This window comes from Callithrix jacchus, chromosome 3 (genome assembly GCF_049354715.1).
Source record: "Callithrix jacchus isolate 240 chromosome 3, calJac240_pri, whole genome shotgun sequence".
NCBI lineage: Eukaryota > Metazoa > Chordata > Mammalia > Primates > Cebidae > Callithrix > Callithrix jacchus.
Genome location: NC_133504.1, coordinates 6,963,774 through 6,978,443, shown reverse-complemented (window position 1 = coordinate 6,978,443; position 14,670 = coordinate 6,963,774). Strand labels below are relative to the sequence as shown.

General features: G+C 47.9%; 1 protein-coding gene across 2 annotated transcripts in view; it reads right to left on the bottom strand.

The window, feature by feature from the left end:
* The window catches only part of IRF2 (interferon regulatory factor 2), a 99,239-nt gene that overhangs the window by 19,409 nt on the left and 65,160 nt on the right, over positions 1 to 14,670 (bottom strand). For both annotated transcript variants that reach the window (XM_035292549.3, XM_035292550.2), the window contains exons 3-6: positions 13,526 to 13,625; positions 12,587 to 12,763; positions 12,227 to 12,273; positions 1,068 to 1,185 (exon numbers count right to left, since the gene is read on the bottom strand). In XM_035292549.3, coding sequence (XP_035148440.1) covers positions 1,068 to 1,185; positions 12,227 to 12,273; positions 12,587 to 12,763; positions 13,526 to 13,625 — 442 coding nt within the window. The remainder of the gene's footprint in view (positions 1 to 1,067; positions 1,186 to 12,226; positions 12,274 to 12,586; positions 12,764 to 13,525; positions 13,626 to 14,670) is intronic.

The following is a 14,670-nucleotide window of genomic DNA, read 5'->3' as shown; positions in this document are numbered from 1 at the left end:
GTTTTATCAAGAAACACACCAGGGTTCTAGAACACTGCCTCGGCCAGTCAGGCAGGATGTCTGCACCTGCAAACTTTCTACACTGCCCGGGAGGTGGTTTCAATACCAAAATGCACTGCTGAGCTCGGCAAGAGGCCAGCGGAGTCGTCAGGACAATCCGGCATGCTGCTGGCTTCTTCTGTTTCCTAAAAACAGAAGTCTCCACACATACAACGAAAACTCAATGCTGAAACAAAGTAAAAATAACCAGGACTTCTTTTTCTCCTCCTTCCCCTTAAAGGGAAAGCAGGGTGAGGTCTCTGGGCACTACACCTGTGCATTTGTCCACACAAGTGAGAAGGAATTACACATCTCTTCAGTGTAAAGACACTGCCCTCCTCGGGGGTGGGCACGGCCAGTGACCTCTGGAGGCAGTTCAAGTGTTACAAAGGAGGGAAAGCACTGCTCCTCTGAGACCTCCGATCTAAACTTGGGTCCTTGGTTTTTCTCTCTCCTTTCTTTTCTTTTGCAGTATTTGCCACAAACGGCAACGCTGCAGCAATCTATGGGTGTCTTTGTTCACTGTGTTCCTCCTGCTCCAACTATCTTCTGCTTCTCGTACTGAGTCTGATATACAGAAGGTGCTCAAAAGTATCTGCTGAATTAGAGTGGGCCCTTTGGCAACATGTCTCTGTGCCTCAGTTTCTCTGTCTGCCAGGAAGCAGTTGCTGAGAGGACTCGTGAGGACAATCTTTCCTCTCCTTGGTTCCCAAGTTAAATAAATACTCTTTTGTCCATGTGACCAAACAGCGAAAGACTGGGATCGCTAGCCACGAGCCGCTGGGAAACTAACATTTCTCCTGGGAGGTCACCCCGGCCTTCTTCCACTGAGACTGACCCGTCTAATCATCTGATCCTCAAAAGCCTGCATTTCTCAGCCTGGAAATCTGGGGGCTGGAACTTGCATTCTGAGATGATTCCAAGACCTCCTCCCACTGACTATATTATTTGACGTTCACTGTTGTACAAATTTTAGGCCCCGGGGGGCTGCTCGTATGTATAAAAAATGAGATGTCAAAACAGTTTACCTATGATGTTCACCGTACTATCCACTTCATTTTTTATAGCTGAAGCCAGGACCGCATACTCGGGAGAAAGATCACTTACTCCATTACTAAGCCCCAGAGATGACTCAACTGGTTCTTGCTAGGAAGAAGAAGAGAAAAAAGAATTGAGAACACTTCCTTTCCCTCCCTCCTCTCAGCTGAAATTCTCCCCTCTGCCTCCTTTTCAATGCTAGTGTCACTCACGCTCAGCTGCTGAACGCATTCATTCCTGCTTCTTTAAACTGGCCTGTGTGAAAGCACATATCTGCACAGGGTACACTGCTGGGCACACAGCTCCTTCTAGTTCACAGCAAGGAAATGGTACCGGCCCATCTGGCTTGCCTTTAGGAAATGCTTCCACCTGCAGACAATAGCTGTGGGGTTACACAGAGCGGCATCGCTGTCTCTGTAAAGTGTGCACTGCAGGGATTCCACATTCTCCCCCTCGTGCTCAAAAGAATCAAGGCCTGGCTTTCTCCTATGGAAGGAATCATGCCACCTCTTTCATAATTATTTCTTAGGAAAAGCTCTGCCTCAATGATTGGCCCAAGAACAGGAGCCCAGAGGAAGTTGTGGATAAATTCCCTGCAGATAAGTTTTGCCATGGCCTGTGGCCACCTGAGTGCCCTGCACTGGATGGCTGGCTGAGCACAAGGGCCTAACCCTGGCCTGAGCCCAGCCAGCCAGCCCCACGCAATGGCCTTACATAAATGCCCTTCAGGTGGCCGAATATCCCATCCAGCCCAAGACGCTGCACGTGCACACTGATGAAATAATGAGAACAAATTCTTTTCCCTTACTGGGGCTCTTAACGTGTGCCTTTTTCCAAGTGAATCAGAACCCTCCATTCCCTTAGAGGGTAGGAAGCAGCTCTGCCAAAGCCAGCCCTGAGGTGCCTGCTGACATTCAGCACTCAAGGGAAGCTTGCGTCCGCTGCTATGACAGCGATCACATCGGACAAAAGCCACACATGACGACACCCAAGGGATCCACAGCGGAAGAAGAGGGTGGAGAGCAGAGGGAACACAGGACTGGAAGCAGAGGTTCATGCAAGTAGATGCGGCTGGGCTTGGCGAAGTCAAGAGTGGTCGGCTCTGAAACGTGGTGGGTGTTCTATTCAGCTTATTTACACACTGCTTGGAATCGATCCCCCCAGAATCCTCAAAAAGTCACTGACGGAAGGAGGGGAAATAACCTCCCCCCTTCCTAATCCCACCTGGCAAACTCCCACCTTATCAACATGACTTCAAAGGCACCCCTTCACCGTGGAGCTCAGTTTTTAAAGAAACCATACACCGCCTGGCTTACCAGATGTCCTGAAGGTCAGATGTAAGGGCAGGCCCAGAACATCCGTCCCCACGAGGCCCGACTTCTACCCTTTCTCCCCAGCATCTTGCCCTCTTCTCTTTTACAAGTTCTAAATAAGAAGTCGGCCCTTTCTTGGGCCAAGCATGGTGGCTCACCCTGGAATCTCAGCACTTTGGAAGGCGGAGGATGGAGGATCATTTCAGCCCAGGAGTTTGAGACCAGCCTGGGCAACAGAGCAAGATCCTGTCTCTACAAAAACTAAAAGCATTGGCCGGGTGTGGTGGTGCATGCCTCGTGTCTCAGATACTTGGGAAACTGAGGTGGTGGGAGGATCTCTTGAGCCCAGGAGTTCGAGGATGCAGTGAGCTATGATCATGCCACTGTACTCCAGCCTGGGTGACAGAGTAAGATCCTGATTCTTGAAGGAAAAAAAAAAAAAAAAGTCTGCCCTTTCTGGAAAAAAAAACCACTTGCCTGTGACCTGAGTGGGTTACCAGGTTTTCTCCTCTTTTATAGCCAAACTTCCCACCCAGCGTCTGGCTTCCCAACTTCGCCTCTCCACCTGGGCCCGCATTCGTACCTGCGGTCTCACTACCCTCCACCTGCAGAATCAAGCTCCCAGCCAGCTCTTGAGAGACCCGGCTTTGGAATCAGAAGGGCCTGGGGCAAAGCCTGGTGCCTCCACTCCTCATTAGTTGCGGGTCCTTATTCAGCCTCTGCAAGCCACCCTAGGGCATCGTGGACAGCTGTAAACTGAGGACAGTAATAGGACCCATGTGGTACAGATAAGGAGAAGATTAAATGAGCCAGCTACGTACATGGCAATTATTAATAACTAAGTACTCCCCATTACCAAAGGTCCCCAGCTAAACTCTGCTCTCCCAAATGCAATGGCCTCTTCTCAAATCCCTTTCCCCACAGCCCCATACTCTGACCTCGGATGGGGAGGACCATGCTGTCCCTCTGTGGCAGCCTGAGCTGTCTGACACTGCTACAATTCTCTGCCTCTCTGATGTCAGCCTCCTTCCTCAACGGTGTCCTCAATGACACCTGCTGGGTCTCCCCACCCCGAGTCATCCCCACACTTCACTATCCCACCTCCATTTCCTCAGCTCCCTCAAAAAGGACTAAACACAGGCCCCTGAAGAAGTCCCAAGAGAACAGCTCATTTGTAAGGGTTTCTGTTGCTGTCTGACCTTATTTTCTTTTAATTCATTCTGTTTCTGGGTTTCCCATAAAAGTAATGAGGCAGTCAGGCTTGCATATATTTAAAAACTGAAATTAATTCTGATTTCTCCATTGAAGATCTCTAAGTGTTACACATGATCTCCAGTTTAATTAGCGGCAAATGATACTTTTATCACTTGAGGAAATGGTGACTCAGAGACTAAATTAATTTTCCAAGATCATGCTACTTTTAGCCTGCGGAGACATGGCAACTGAAATCTGTCTTTGGTCATGAAATACGGTCAAATTCCAGGAGCTTTCTGTCTTAAGAAGCCCTTGTATCTTGCCCTAATTCCAGTGGAGACCAAGATGCTCTTTTGAACACTGTTCCACTCCCTCCATTCTTAGCCTGCATCCTGCACTGACCAATTCTGTAATGGCGCCGTATATTCCACCAGTGGAGGCTGGGAGGTACCACTCCCCTCATCCCCAAAAGAAACGCTGTCATTTCTTTTTTTTTTTTTTTTTTTGAGACGGAGTCTTGCTCTGTCGCCCAGGCTGGAGTGCAGTGGTGTGATGTCAGCCCACTGTGACCTATGCCTCCTGGATTCAAGTGATTCTCCTGCCTCAGCCTCCTGAGTAGCTGGGACTACAGGCATGTGCCACCACACCTGGGTAATATTCGTATTTTAGTAGAGACGAGGTATCACCGTGTTAGCCAGGATGGTCTCGAAATACTGACCCCGTGATCCACCCACCTTGGCCTCCCAAAGTGCTGGGATTACAGGCATGAGCCACCGTGCCTGGTCAAAACCCTGTCATTTCAATGCCATCAGTGCAATCATCTCACTGATACTGTCACTCAGGACAGACGGTACGGGCAATGGCACAGTGAAACAGAACCGGCACCCCAAAACGCCTCCATGCAGAACAGGCCCAGGAGAGAAGGATCTTCACTAAACTGGGTCAAGGTGTCTGAAATGATTAGAAGTAGGAATATCTAAATCTAAGCTATATTAAAATCCAAGGATCTCAAATGAAGAGAAGGGGTGTGGAGTTCTCCGTGTAAAATGCACATAGAGATCCTGCAGACCCTGACGGCCTTCACCCAAAGCCTCTCCGACTCCCGATGCCCCACGCCACTCTTGCCCTGGCTCAACTGCGTCCTGCTCTGCTGCCCCATATCATGGCCTGGTTCATCCTGGCCAAGATTCCTATCTCCTCTTTCTGTTCCCTTTCTCACTTTAGATATAGGCTCTTCTGTAAATCCACTAACCCGTAGCTTTCTTGGCTTTTAATTTTCTCACCTTGCTCCAAAGATAGTCCCCCCAACCCCGCCAAAAAAAAGACTGTGCTTGGGTGCAGACTCCTCCATAGTGCATGACCCGCACCAAACACTGATGCTCAAAAACCCTTGCTATAATTACGGAACCCAAGGTTCAGTGTACATGGATGCGTGAACTCCGCTCACCGCGCGTGAACTCTGCCCACTGTGCGTGAACCCCGCCAAGCACTGACACTCAAGGACATTTGCTATAATTACAGAATCCAAGGTTTGGTCTACAGTTTCAGGGATTTTAAGCCAAAGCAAACTGGCACGAGAGAGTTCAAGGGCAGGAGCAGGCTGCCCTTGTGTAAAATAATACACCTTCGGCTGGTCTTGAAGGTGCACTTGCTGAACGGGCTTGGGGATGGACTGGCGTTGGAGGACAGCAGAGGGACTCCCCTCTGCTCTGAGCCTATGCTGTTTCAACGCTGAGCTAATGGCCCTTGTCCCTGAAGCCCCGTACGATGGGCCACAAGCCCACCTCCCACCTTCCCAAATGCTCTAATTCATCCATGCAAAGCCAGTCTTTTTGAAGCTAGATTTAAGGACTTCAAATGTAAGGGCATCTCTAGGTCTGTGCTAGCAGAACATGTAAGCTGACAGCTGGACTTCATAGGTCCGAGGGAACTGGACCTTGGCGAGTGCACACACCCAGCACAGAGGCTGCAATGCCGCTGAGAACAGAAGCTCTCGTGAGCCAGGCTGGGTCCTCCTGCCCAGTCCCACAGCCACCTTCATTCCTTGGAAAGAGGCCATCGTTGTTCTTGTCCCCCTTCTGTCACTGCCACTTCCCTCTGGATGTTTTTCCTTGGCTCACTTTTCTCTGCCTCTTGTCCATGGGCCTTTGTCTGCAACTCAAAGTTTCTCTCCTGGAAAAGGCATCGGTTTCCAAAGCCACCAGCGCCATTCTCAGGTAAATGAACACACGTCTGCTGGTTGGGGCACTCACCCGAGCACTATGCCCTCCAACTTTCGAGCTGGCATTTGCTCTCAGGGTTCTCTGTCACATCAAAGGCAGCATGTCCAATGTGAAGCATCCTCTCCACAAAACGACCTCCATTCCCAACATCCCCTCTGAAGGTGAGAAACGCAGGGGCCTCCTCTTTAGGCCACTCTTATCTGCATCCTCCGAACCCTCTTCCACTTTCTGGAGAAATGTTTCCTCCCCTCCATGCCAGCAGCACCAGCTCCTGCCCCTGCCCTGGACTCCTTCCCACCCCGGTGAGAAAGGCCTCGCTTACGTGTCAATTCCCTCCTGCTCTGAGTGCTCCAAGGAGTTCAGCTGTGTCATCTCATACAACTGTCCCTCAGGCTTTGCAAACAGGGCTCAGAGCTCCCCTCCTGAGCCACCACATGGGAAGGGAGTATCCCGGGCAGGCAGAATCAGCCCGATAACCTGCTTCACTCAGGGCAGCCCTTGGGTTATCTGTTTTTCAAGTGAGTTGCTGGCATGTGTTTTTTTTGTTTTGTTTTGTTTTGTTTTTGAGACAGAGTTTCGCTCTTGTTACCCAGGCTGGAGTGCAATGGCGCGATCTCGGCTCACTGCAACCTCCACCTCCTGGGTTCAGGCAATTCTCCTGCCTCAGCCTCCTGAGTAGCTGGGATTACATGCACACGCCACTGTACCCAGCTAATTTTTGTATTTTTAGTAGAGACGGGGTTTCACCTTGTTGACCAGGATGATCTCGATCTCTTGACCTTGTGATCCACCCGCCTCAGCCTCCCAAAGTGCTGGGATTACAGGCGTGAGCCACCGCGCCCGGCCATTTCATTTTATTAAAGTTTAAAAACTGAAGACCACTTCCAAACAGTGAGAGGATCAGCAGTAGCAGCCCTGCCAGGGAGTGCACTGTGTTTTAATCCAGCTCATGTCACTGTTAGAGCCAACAGCTCCATGAGAAAGAGCAGCTGAACGCCTATCTGCTTACCCATAGGTCTGTGCTCAGAACAAATACAGACCAGGCCTAATCTTGACCAAGTGACTTTAGCAGCCCTTCCCAATTCTATCGCTTTGATCAGGAAGTACTGTGCAGTTTCAAGGCATGTATATTTCAGCTGCAAACAACCCTCCGAAGCAGGAAGTACCCATTTCTACCCGCCCCACCTACACGCCTGTATTTCCCATTGTTCCCTCACACAAACTCCTGCTCTAATTAAGCCAGTTTCCTGTCTCATCCAGGAAAGACAAACCAACTCTAACCTCCAAGGCCTTCACTCCAGAGGCCCTTAGTGCTGGGGAAGGACCACGATTTGACTCTGTCCATCCCTCAAGGCCTGGCTTAGGCCCCTGAGGCTATGAGGCACCGAGTGGACACACCTGGATTAAAATCTCAGCTCTGTAAAGCAATGCAGCCTTGGGAAAACCAATCAGCCTCTCTGTGTATCCATTTCCTTAATGTATAAAAGGGAGATGAACCTGCCCATCACAGGGAGAACTCAATGAGACAATAATCATAGCTGGGAACTTGGAATCAGCTCAAAAATATCAACCAGCGCCCCTCTGTTTTAACTACTTCTGTCCTTATTGTTCTTGGCCTTGTCTGAAGTCCCACAGAGAAAACCGTTCCGTGCTATTTTCTGAAACATATATATGCACTGATGATGTAGAATCCGGGATTGGTCACTGTTGTTTTTCTTTCTTTTTTGAGGTGGGGAAGGGATCTTGCTCTGTTGCCCAGGCTGGAGTGCAGTGGTGCAATCATGGCTCACTGCAGCCTTGAAGCCCTGTGCTCAAGCAATCCTACCTCAGCCTCCTGAGTAGCTGGGACTACAGGCATGCACCACTGTACCCAGCTGTTTTTCTTGTTCTTATTTCCTTAGATATCTAGTTCCTGCCGCACAGGTGGGGTTTAGCTCCAGGAAAACATGGCTCACTGAGCCTGTAGAGATATACTCACAAAAGGAAATGTCAGAGAATGCTACCTACCACATGGCCAATGGGCCTTGGGTCTTCCAGTCTCGGGAAGACTATTTGTTGGGGGACATAAAGCATGGAGATAAATCATGAGTGACCCCAAGAAAAGTCTAACACTTGGTCTACCTGCTGTAAACACTGTTTGCTAATTAACTTCAACTCGAACTGAAGATTGGAAAAAGCTTGCTTCAACGACCAATTTTCATACCTAGTTACTACATAAAAGACAGCTTTTCTCAACAGAAGAAATCTACAGTCTATCCAGTTACATATTTGAGTAGACTAAGTAGGTTTAGTATATTTGCACAGGATATGTTAACTCAGGGCTTGGGTGTTTTCTTTTTTTGGGAGACGGAATCTCGCTGTGTCATTCCGGCTGGAGTGCAGTGGCGCAATCTCAGCTCATTGCAACCTCCGCCTCCTGGGTTCAAGCGATTCTTCTGCCTCAGCCTCCCAAGTAGCTGGGACTACAGGCATATACCACTGCGCCCGGCTAATTTTTTTGTATTTTTAGTAGAGATGGGGTTTCACCATATTGGCCAGGCTGGTCTCGAACTTGTGACCTCATGACCCACCCACCTCGGCCTCCCAAAGTGCTGGGATTACAGGTGTGAGTCACTGAGCCCGGCCAGTGCTTGGGTATTTTGACGTACAATTAAAAAGTAATATATTAACAGCTAATAATTGTCCTCTGACTGTCCAATTCCAGATGCCCTGGGGGTTCACTTTTCAAACACGCCACAGGGACACTGAGTCTACACAACGGCTTGAAGAGCCAGGAAGTCCAGACCTCCGGAAGCCCGCTGGCTACTTCCAAGCTTCCCTGCTACACTGCAAAGAACAATGCAAGCAGATTTTAAATTCCAAAGTTGGGCTGGCTTAGGTCTGGTGAATCACCTGCCTTCTGCTGCAGGAATCATGTGTCCTTTGGAGGGGAAAGTTTCAGGTATAAGCCATATCTCCACGGCACAAGGTTTGCATAAAACACACTTGGCTAAGGCGGCTGTTGACCCTCACAGCTGCACCTGAGATCTCTTACTTACTGGGCCGGGATGGTCAAGGGAAGGACCGTGCCTTCCACAACTTGCGCATTTTAGTGGCCATGTGAAGACACCGCCAGTGCTGATGTGGCCGCAGAGATCTCGGACGAAGGGACCACCCCATGGCATGGACTCTAAGATGCACATTTCCTCACACTGCCACAGCCCTGAAGGAGGATATGCCTTACAATCCATTACGTGCCATGGTTTCATCGGAAGCAGCTTCTCTGAGACAAACATAAAGTAACGGTGCATCTTAGCATCATTGACATCTGGCGTCCGATGGAACAAAGTGGATACACGGGAGCGACCTGTGCTGAAAACGCGACATCTGTCCCTCCATTCTTACTTCTCCATTAACTGTGATTGTGAGATGAAATCTGCACCTTAACGGAAAACCCCTCACTCGCACCCCACATATCCTACTTCTTGATGCATCTGTTTAGTCAACAAATGCTGATAGGACTCATCAGGTATCAAATTCCTATTGGAGATCTGTTCTGGGCCAGACACTCAGCTACATGACAGGAAAACAGTACTTCCGTCACACGTAACATTGTAGCAAATTCTTCAAAATCACACATTTGTGAGGAAGCTATACATTTCTGACTAAACAACATGAATCAAAATGTAGGCCTTAAAAATACAAACTCAGCCAGGCTCACACTTGTAATTCCAACGTTTTGAAAAGCCAGGGCAGGAAGATTACTTCAGCCTAGGCAACGGAGTGAGACCTTGCCTCTATATATAAAAAAAAAAAAAAAAAAAAAAAAAAATTTTTACTTATCCGTTCTTGGTGACGAACACCTGACTACTAGAGGGAGACCCGACTACCAGAGGAAGGCGGAGGTGGGGAGGATCACCTGAGCCCAGGAGGTTGAGGCTTCAGTGAGCCATGATCACGTCACTGCACTCTAGCCCGGGTGACAGAGTAAGACCTTGTCTCGAAAAACAAAACAAAAACCAAGAAATGATATGGCTAACAACTAAGTTTGTTCAATTGTAAAAAATAAATAAATAAATGTTTTAAGAGGTAATATAGGAGACCACACATACTCAAAAAAAAACTTGGCCGGGCACGGTGGTTCACGCCTGTAATCCCAACACTTTGGGAGGCCGAGGCAGGTGGATCATGAGGTCAAGAGATGGAGACCATCCTGGCCAACATGATGAAACCCACAAAAATTAGCCTGGCGTGGTGGTGTGCACCTGTACTCCCTGTTACTCGGGAGGCTAAAGCAGGAGAATCGTTTGAACCCAGGAGGCGGAGGTTGCAGTGCACTGAGATCGTGCCACTGCACTCCAGCCCGGCAACAGAGTGAGACTACATCTCAAAAGGAAAAAAAGAAAAAGAAATAATAATACTGAAAAGACATTCAAAAATCACATGTGGATTTTATATGGGTCTCAATTTAAGTAAACAAACCACATGAAAGTTGTAACATGTATGGACCAACTGAAACTCTCCACACTGGCAGGATATTCACTGATATGGAGAAATTACCATTCATTTCTTCAGGTACAATAATGACATCATGGTATTTTTACAGAGCACTTAACTTTTTTTTTTTTTTTTTTGAGACGGAGTTTTGCTCTTGTTACCCAGGCTGGAATGCAATGGCGCGATCTCGGCTCACCGCAATCTCTGCCTCCTGGGTTCAGGCAATTCTCCTGCCTCAGCCTCCTGAGTAGCTGGGATTACAGGCATGCGCCACCATGCCCAGCTAATCTTTTGTATTTTTAGTAGAGACGGGGTTTCACCGTGTTGACGAGGATGGTCTCGATCTCTTGACCTCGTGATCCACCCCCGCCTCAGCCTCCCAAAGTGCTGGGATTACAGGCTTGAGCCACCGTGCCCAGCCAGCACTTAACTTTTAAATACATATGCTGAACTATTATGGAAGAGGTATGGAATTTGCTTCGAACATTATATTAAGCTGAACTATAAAAAACTGTTTTGGGGCCAGGCGTGGTGGCTCACACCTGTAATCCCAGCACTTTGGGAGGCTGAAGCAGGCGAATCACCTGAGGTCAGGCGTTCAAGACCAGGCTGGCCAACATGGTGAAACCCGTCTCTACTAAAAATACAAAAATTACCTGGGTGTGGGGGCGATCACATGTAATCCCAGCTACTCAGGAGGCTGAGGTGAGAGAATTGCTTGAACCGGGGAGACGGAGGTGGCAGTGCGCCGAGGTCGCACCACTACACTCCAGCCTGGGCAGCAGCATGAGACTTCGACTCAAAAATATATATGTATATATACAGAAAGTGAAACTGAAAGTATCACTGCAAAAATACCCTGCCTATAATATTTATTTTACCACCACACAAGTAACTATCTCTAAAGCTTCAACAGTTTATCTAAGTCTTTCCTCACAAGCTACCTACCTTCATGAGTCTAACTTATATCAGAAGCATATTATTTGGGTTTTTTTTAATTCCAAAGTAGTGGCTTGTTTTTAAACATTGTGCTGTCTAAATGGTCTGCTTTCTTTTTTACTTTAACATTTATTCTAGATTATAAATCAGTATAATTAGCATCTCTTTCAAGTTTAGTTCTGAGTACCCAGGTGACCCTGGGTGCATGTCACTCAGCCGCCATCTCTTCATCTGCAAAGAGAGGCCAGCGAGCCAGACAGTCTCTCTGAGGTTCCTGGGTCTGTGACTGCAGCGTCTGCTGCTCTCTGCTCAGCAAGTGAAGCTTGTCCCCGGTTTTGCGGGGAATATTTGGCTCTTCTCTCCCTGTTTAACAAGGACCACCTAATCTATCCACGAAGATCCTTAAGCTGCAGGGAGTTCAGACTACAGAGCCTAGTGAGAAGCTCACACACACGCACATCCCGTGGAGAACCCTCGTGGGATATGACAGATAATTCCACAGTGGACAGAAGGCAGCCATTGAGAGCTGTGCTGACGGAGGGCTGAGGCTGAGCACGGAATCCCCCGCCAAAGGGCCCGTGATGAAATGTGTATAAAATACGGTTCATACATTTTATAGAGGCATATAACATTTCCCACATATTACGGTATATTTAAAAGCCTGAAAATATAGTTAAGAGTATGAGACATAAGCTAGTGTGGAGCTTAGCTGACACGAAGTGACCGCTGGCAGAGGCTGTGGTGGCCAGATGGAGGCCTCAGGCTGCCGAGCACATTGTGTCAGTCTGTGACTTCATTCATAAATTTCCCAGGGAGACGGGATGAGGCGGGGCCCCGTGTACCTATGTCTGCACGTGGATACATGCCGAAGAGCAAACATGTAAAGCACAGAAGACACGCGGGCAAAGGAAGAAAGATGACACACTCCACAGAGGTCCTGCGACTCCTTTTTAGAGGAGCCATTAATAAGATCCTACTGCAACATTCTGAACCACCCAAGGTTACCTTGATGTGCTTAACTCTGTCTTCTTTCTCTGTCTTTGGTTTCTTTCCTGTGGCAAAAAAAAAAAAATATGTAGTTTTGGATTAATTCATGAAGGACCTCCAGAGAAACCTTTCCCTTAGGTTAAATAATTCTTCCTGAAACTCTCTATGAACCTGCTGCTTTGGTCTGTACATGGTCAAAATTCCACGTGCATCTTTTACTACCTTTGGCGACTTGAAAGTCTTATTTCCAAGCCCGGTAGGGGTGGAATGAACACGCTGCTCTACCTGCAAAGTGACTGCAGATGTAGAGAAGAAGAAATCACGAAGGCACGGTGATGCACACCGAGTGATCTCTTTTCCGTCTGCAAACACCTTTACCTTTCTTAGAAGGCCGCTCCGACAGGGGCAGCATTCGGTAGACTCTGAACGCGTTGTTGCCTTTTTTTATGCTTTTATCCTTCACTTCTTCAATATCAGGCAAGGAGTTCATGGCACATCGGAAATTCGCCTTCCATGTTTTGGGATCAGGTTTATCTACTCCTGGTTGATGCTTTCCTAACAGCACAGACAAAGGGTAAGAAAAAGAGGGAAAACATGAGATACAGAGGAAGAAATTTCTGGAAACATGGCATGGCTGGCCAGGCAGTACAAGGCAACCTTTTCACTCCAGGCTATATCTCCAGTGACAAATCGTCCTGGTGTGCCTGGGGGTGAGAAGGTTCTTGGGATGTGGGAATTCTGTTTTTAAAACCTGAACAGATCCAGGCAAACTGGGACAAGCTGGTCACCCAGTTCTACCACACAGCTTGAGGAAACTATAAATGCTGGAACAATTGAGCATCGACATAAGAAACACAGAAGACTGAGAGGCTGCAAAGTCAACAGGTGGAGGGAACCTGAGTGCCTCTTTCCATCTAACACTCCAACACCCCACACAAGTTCCGTTCCTGTGAATAGCTCCCTACGTAAATGTAATAAATCAATTTCTTTCTGATTGCCTTTTGGGGGGAGATAAATTTGATCAAAGTTTATAGCATCAAACAAACGATGAGTTTATACTCCCCTGGTAACACCTAGAGAACTTCTTAGAATACCACATTTGTAGGAAATTTAAGGACTAAGAATCTATGGGATGAGTGCAACATCACTTCGGAGAGGTGTAATTTGTACCCCATGTGTCCTGGAAGTGCCTAGGGACAACTCACAGGTTTTTCAGAGCCATCTTCATGAGGTCATAAGCCGGGATATTTTATGTGTAATAAAAAGAAAACTAAGCGTGAGTGACTGCCTCTGTAACGTCGCAGGGAGTTTTAGTACCTGTGTGGATTGCCCAGTTTCTAAAGAGTGGTGCATCTTTCTCCACGTCCCACCCATGTCTAGCAGCATGCATCCAGGGGATCTGAAAAATCTTCTTCTCCTGGAAAAAAAAAAAGAAGGTAAAGAAGAGCTGCGGTCACAGGTTTTGGAACACAATTGCAAAGGGTTCTGGAGGTCTGGCCAGCAAGATTTCCCAGCATCACTGAATGCGCTGACTGTTGACAGGAAGATCTACTGTAAACCAGACCCACCTCCCCACTGGATCCCAATCTTGATAGCCTACCCCGGGGGGCCGGTCAGTCTCATGAAGTGCTGCAGAGCAGGAATGTTTTCCAAGGTCCAAGGTGATGATTTGGGATATGCCAATGTGTTCCATTATTTCTGCCTCATTTCTATTTTTTTAATATATGTTTTTGCAGACAGAGTCTCACTCTGTTGCCCAGGCTGGAGTGCAATAGCATGATCTCAGCTCACTACAACCTCCATTTCCCGAGTTCAAGGGATTCTCCCACCTCAGGCTACCTTGTAGCTAGGATGGCTGGCACGCGCCACCATGCATGGCTAATTTTTGTATTTTTAGTAGAGACAGGGTTTCACTAAATTGGCCAGGCTGGTCTCAAACTCCTGACCGCAACTGATCTGCCCGCCTCGGGCTCCCAAACTGCTGGGATTACAGGGATGAGCCACTGCACTCAGCCCTGTTCATCTTTTTTTATAAAACCACAGAAAAATGGCCACGGACTGAAACTTCTAATGCTTATTCTTATAATGTATTCTCATCATTTGGTAAACAGTAACTCCAGTTATCTTAGGAAAAATGAAAAGTCAGGCAACTTTCCAAAATTATACCCCTTTATGCTGCTCAAGAGAAGTCGGGTATATCTGAGGCCACTGTCACAGAAACCAAGTATCTCCAACAGAAACAGAAAGTAATGTCCGAATCCCTCTGGGTCCACTGTCTCTGCAGGAAGTAGCAAGGAGCGCAAACGAAGAGGCGGAGGTTATGCGATGACACGCGCTGGAGCAACATGTCTCCACACACTCCCTACACCAGACTATCTCTACATCTCTCCCGCAGCCAGAGAGCTAACTCAAAACTGCCTCAAGCAACCCTGAAAAACACAGGATTGGAACCCCCTGGTTTA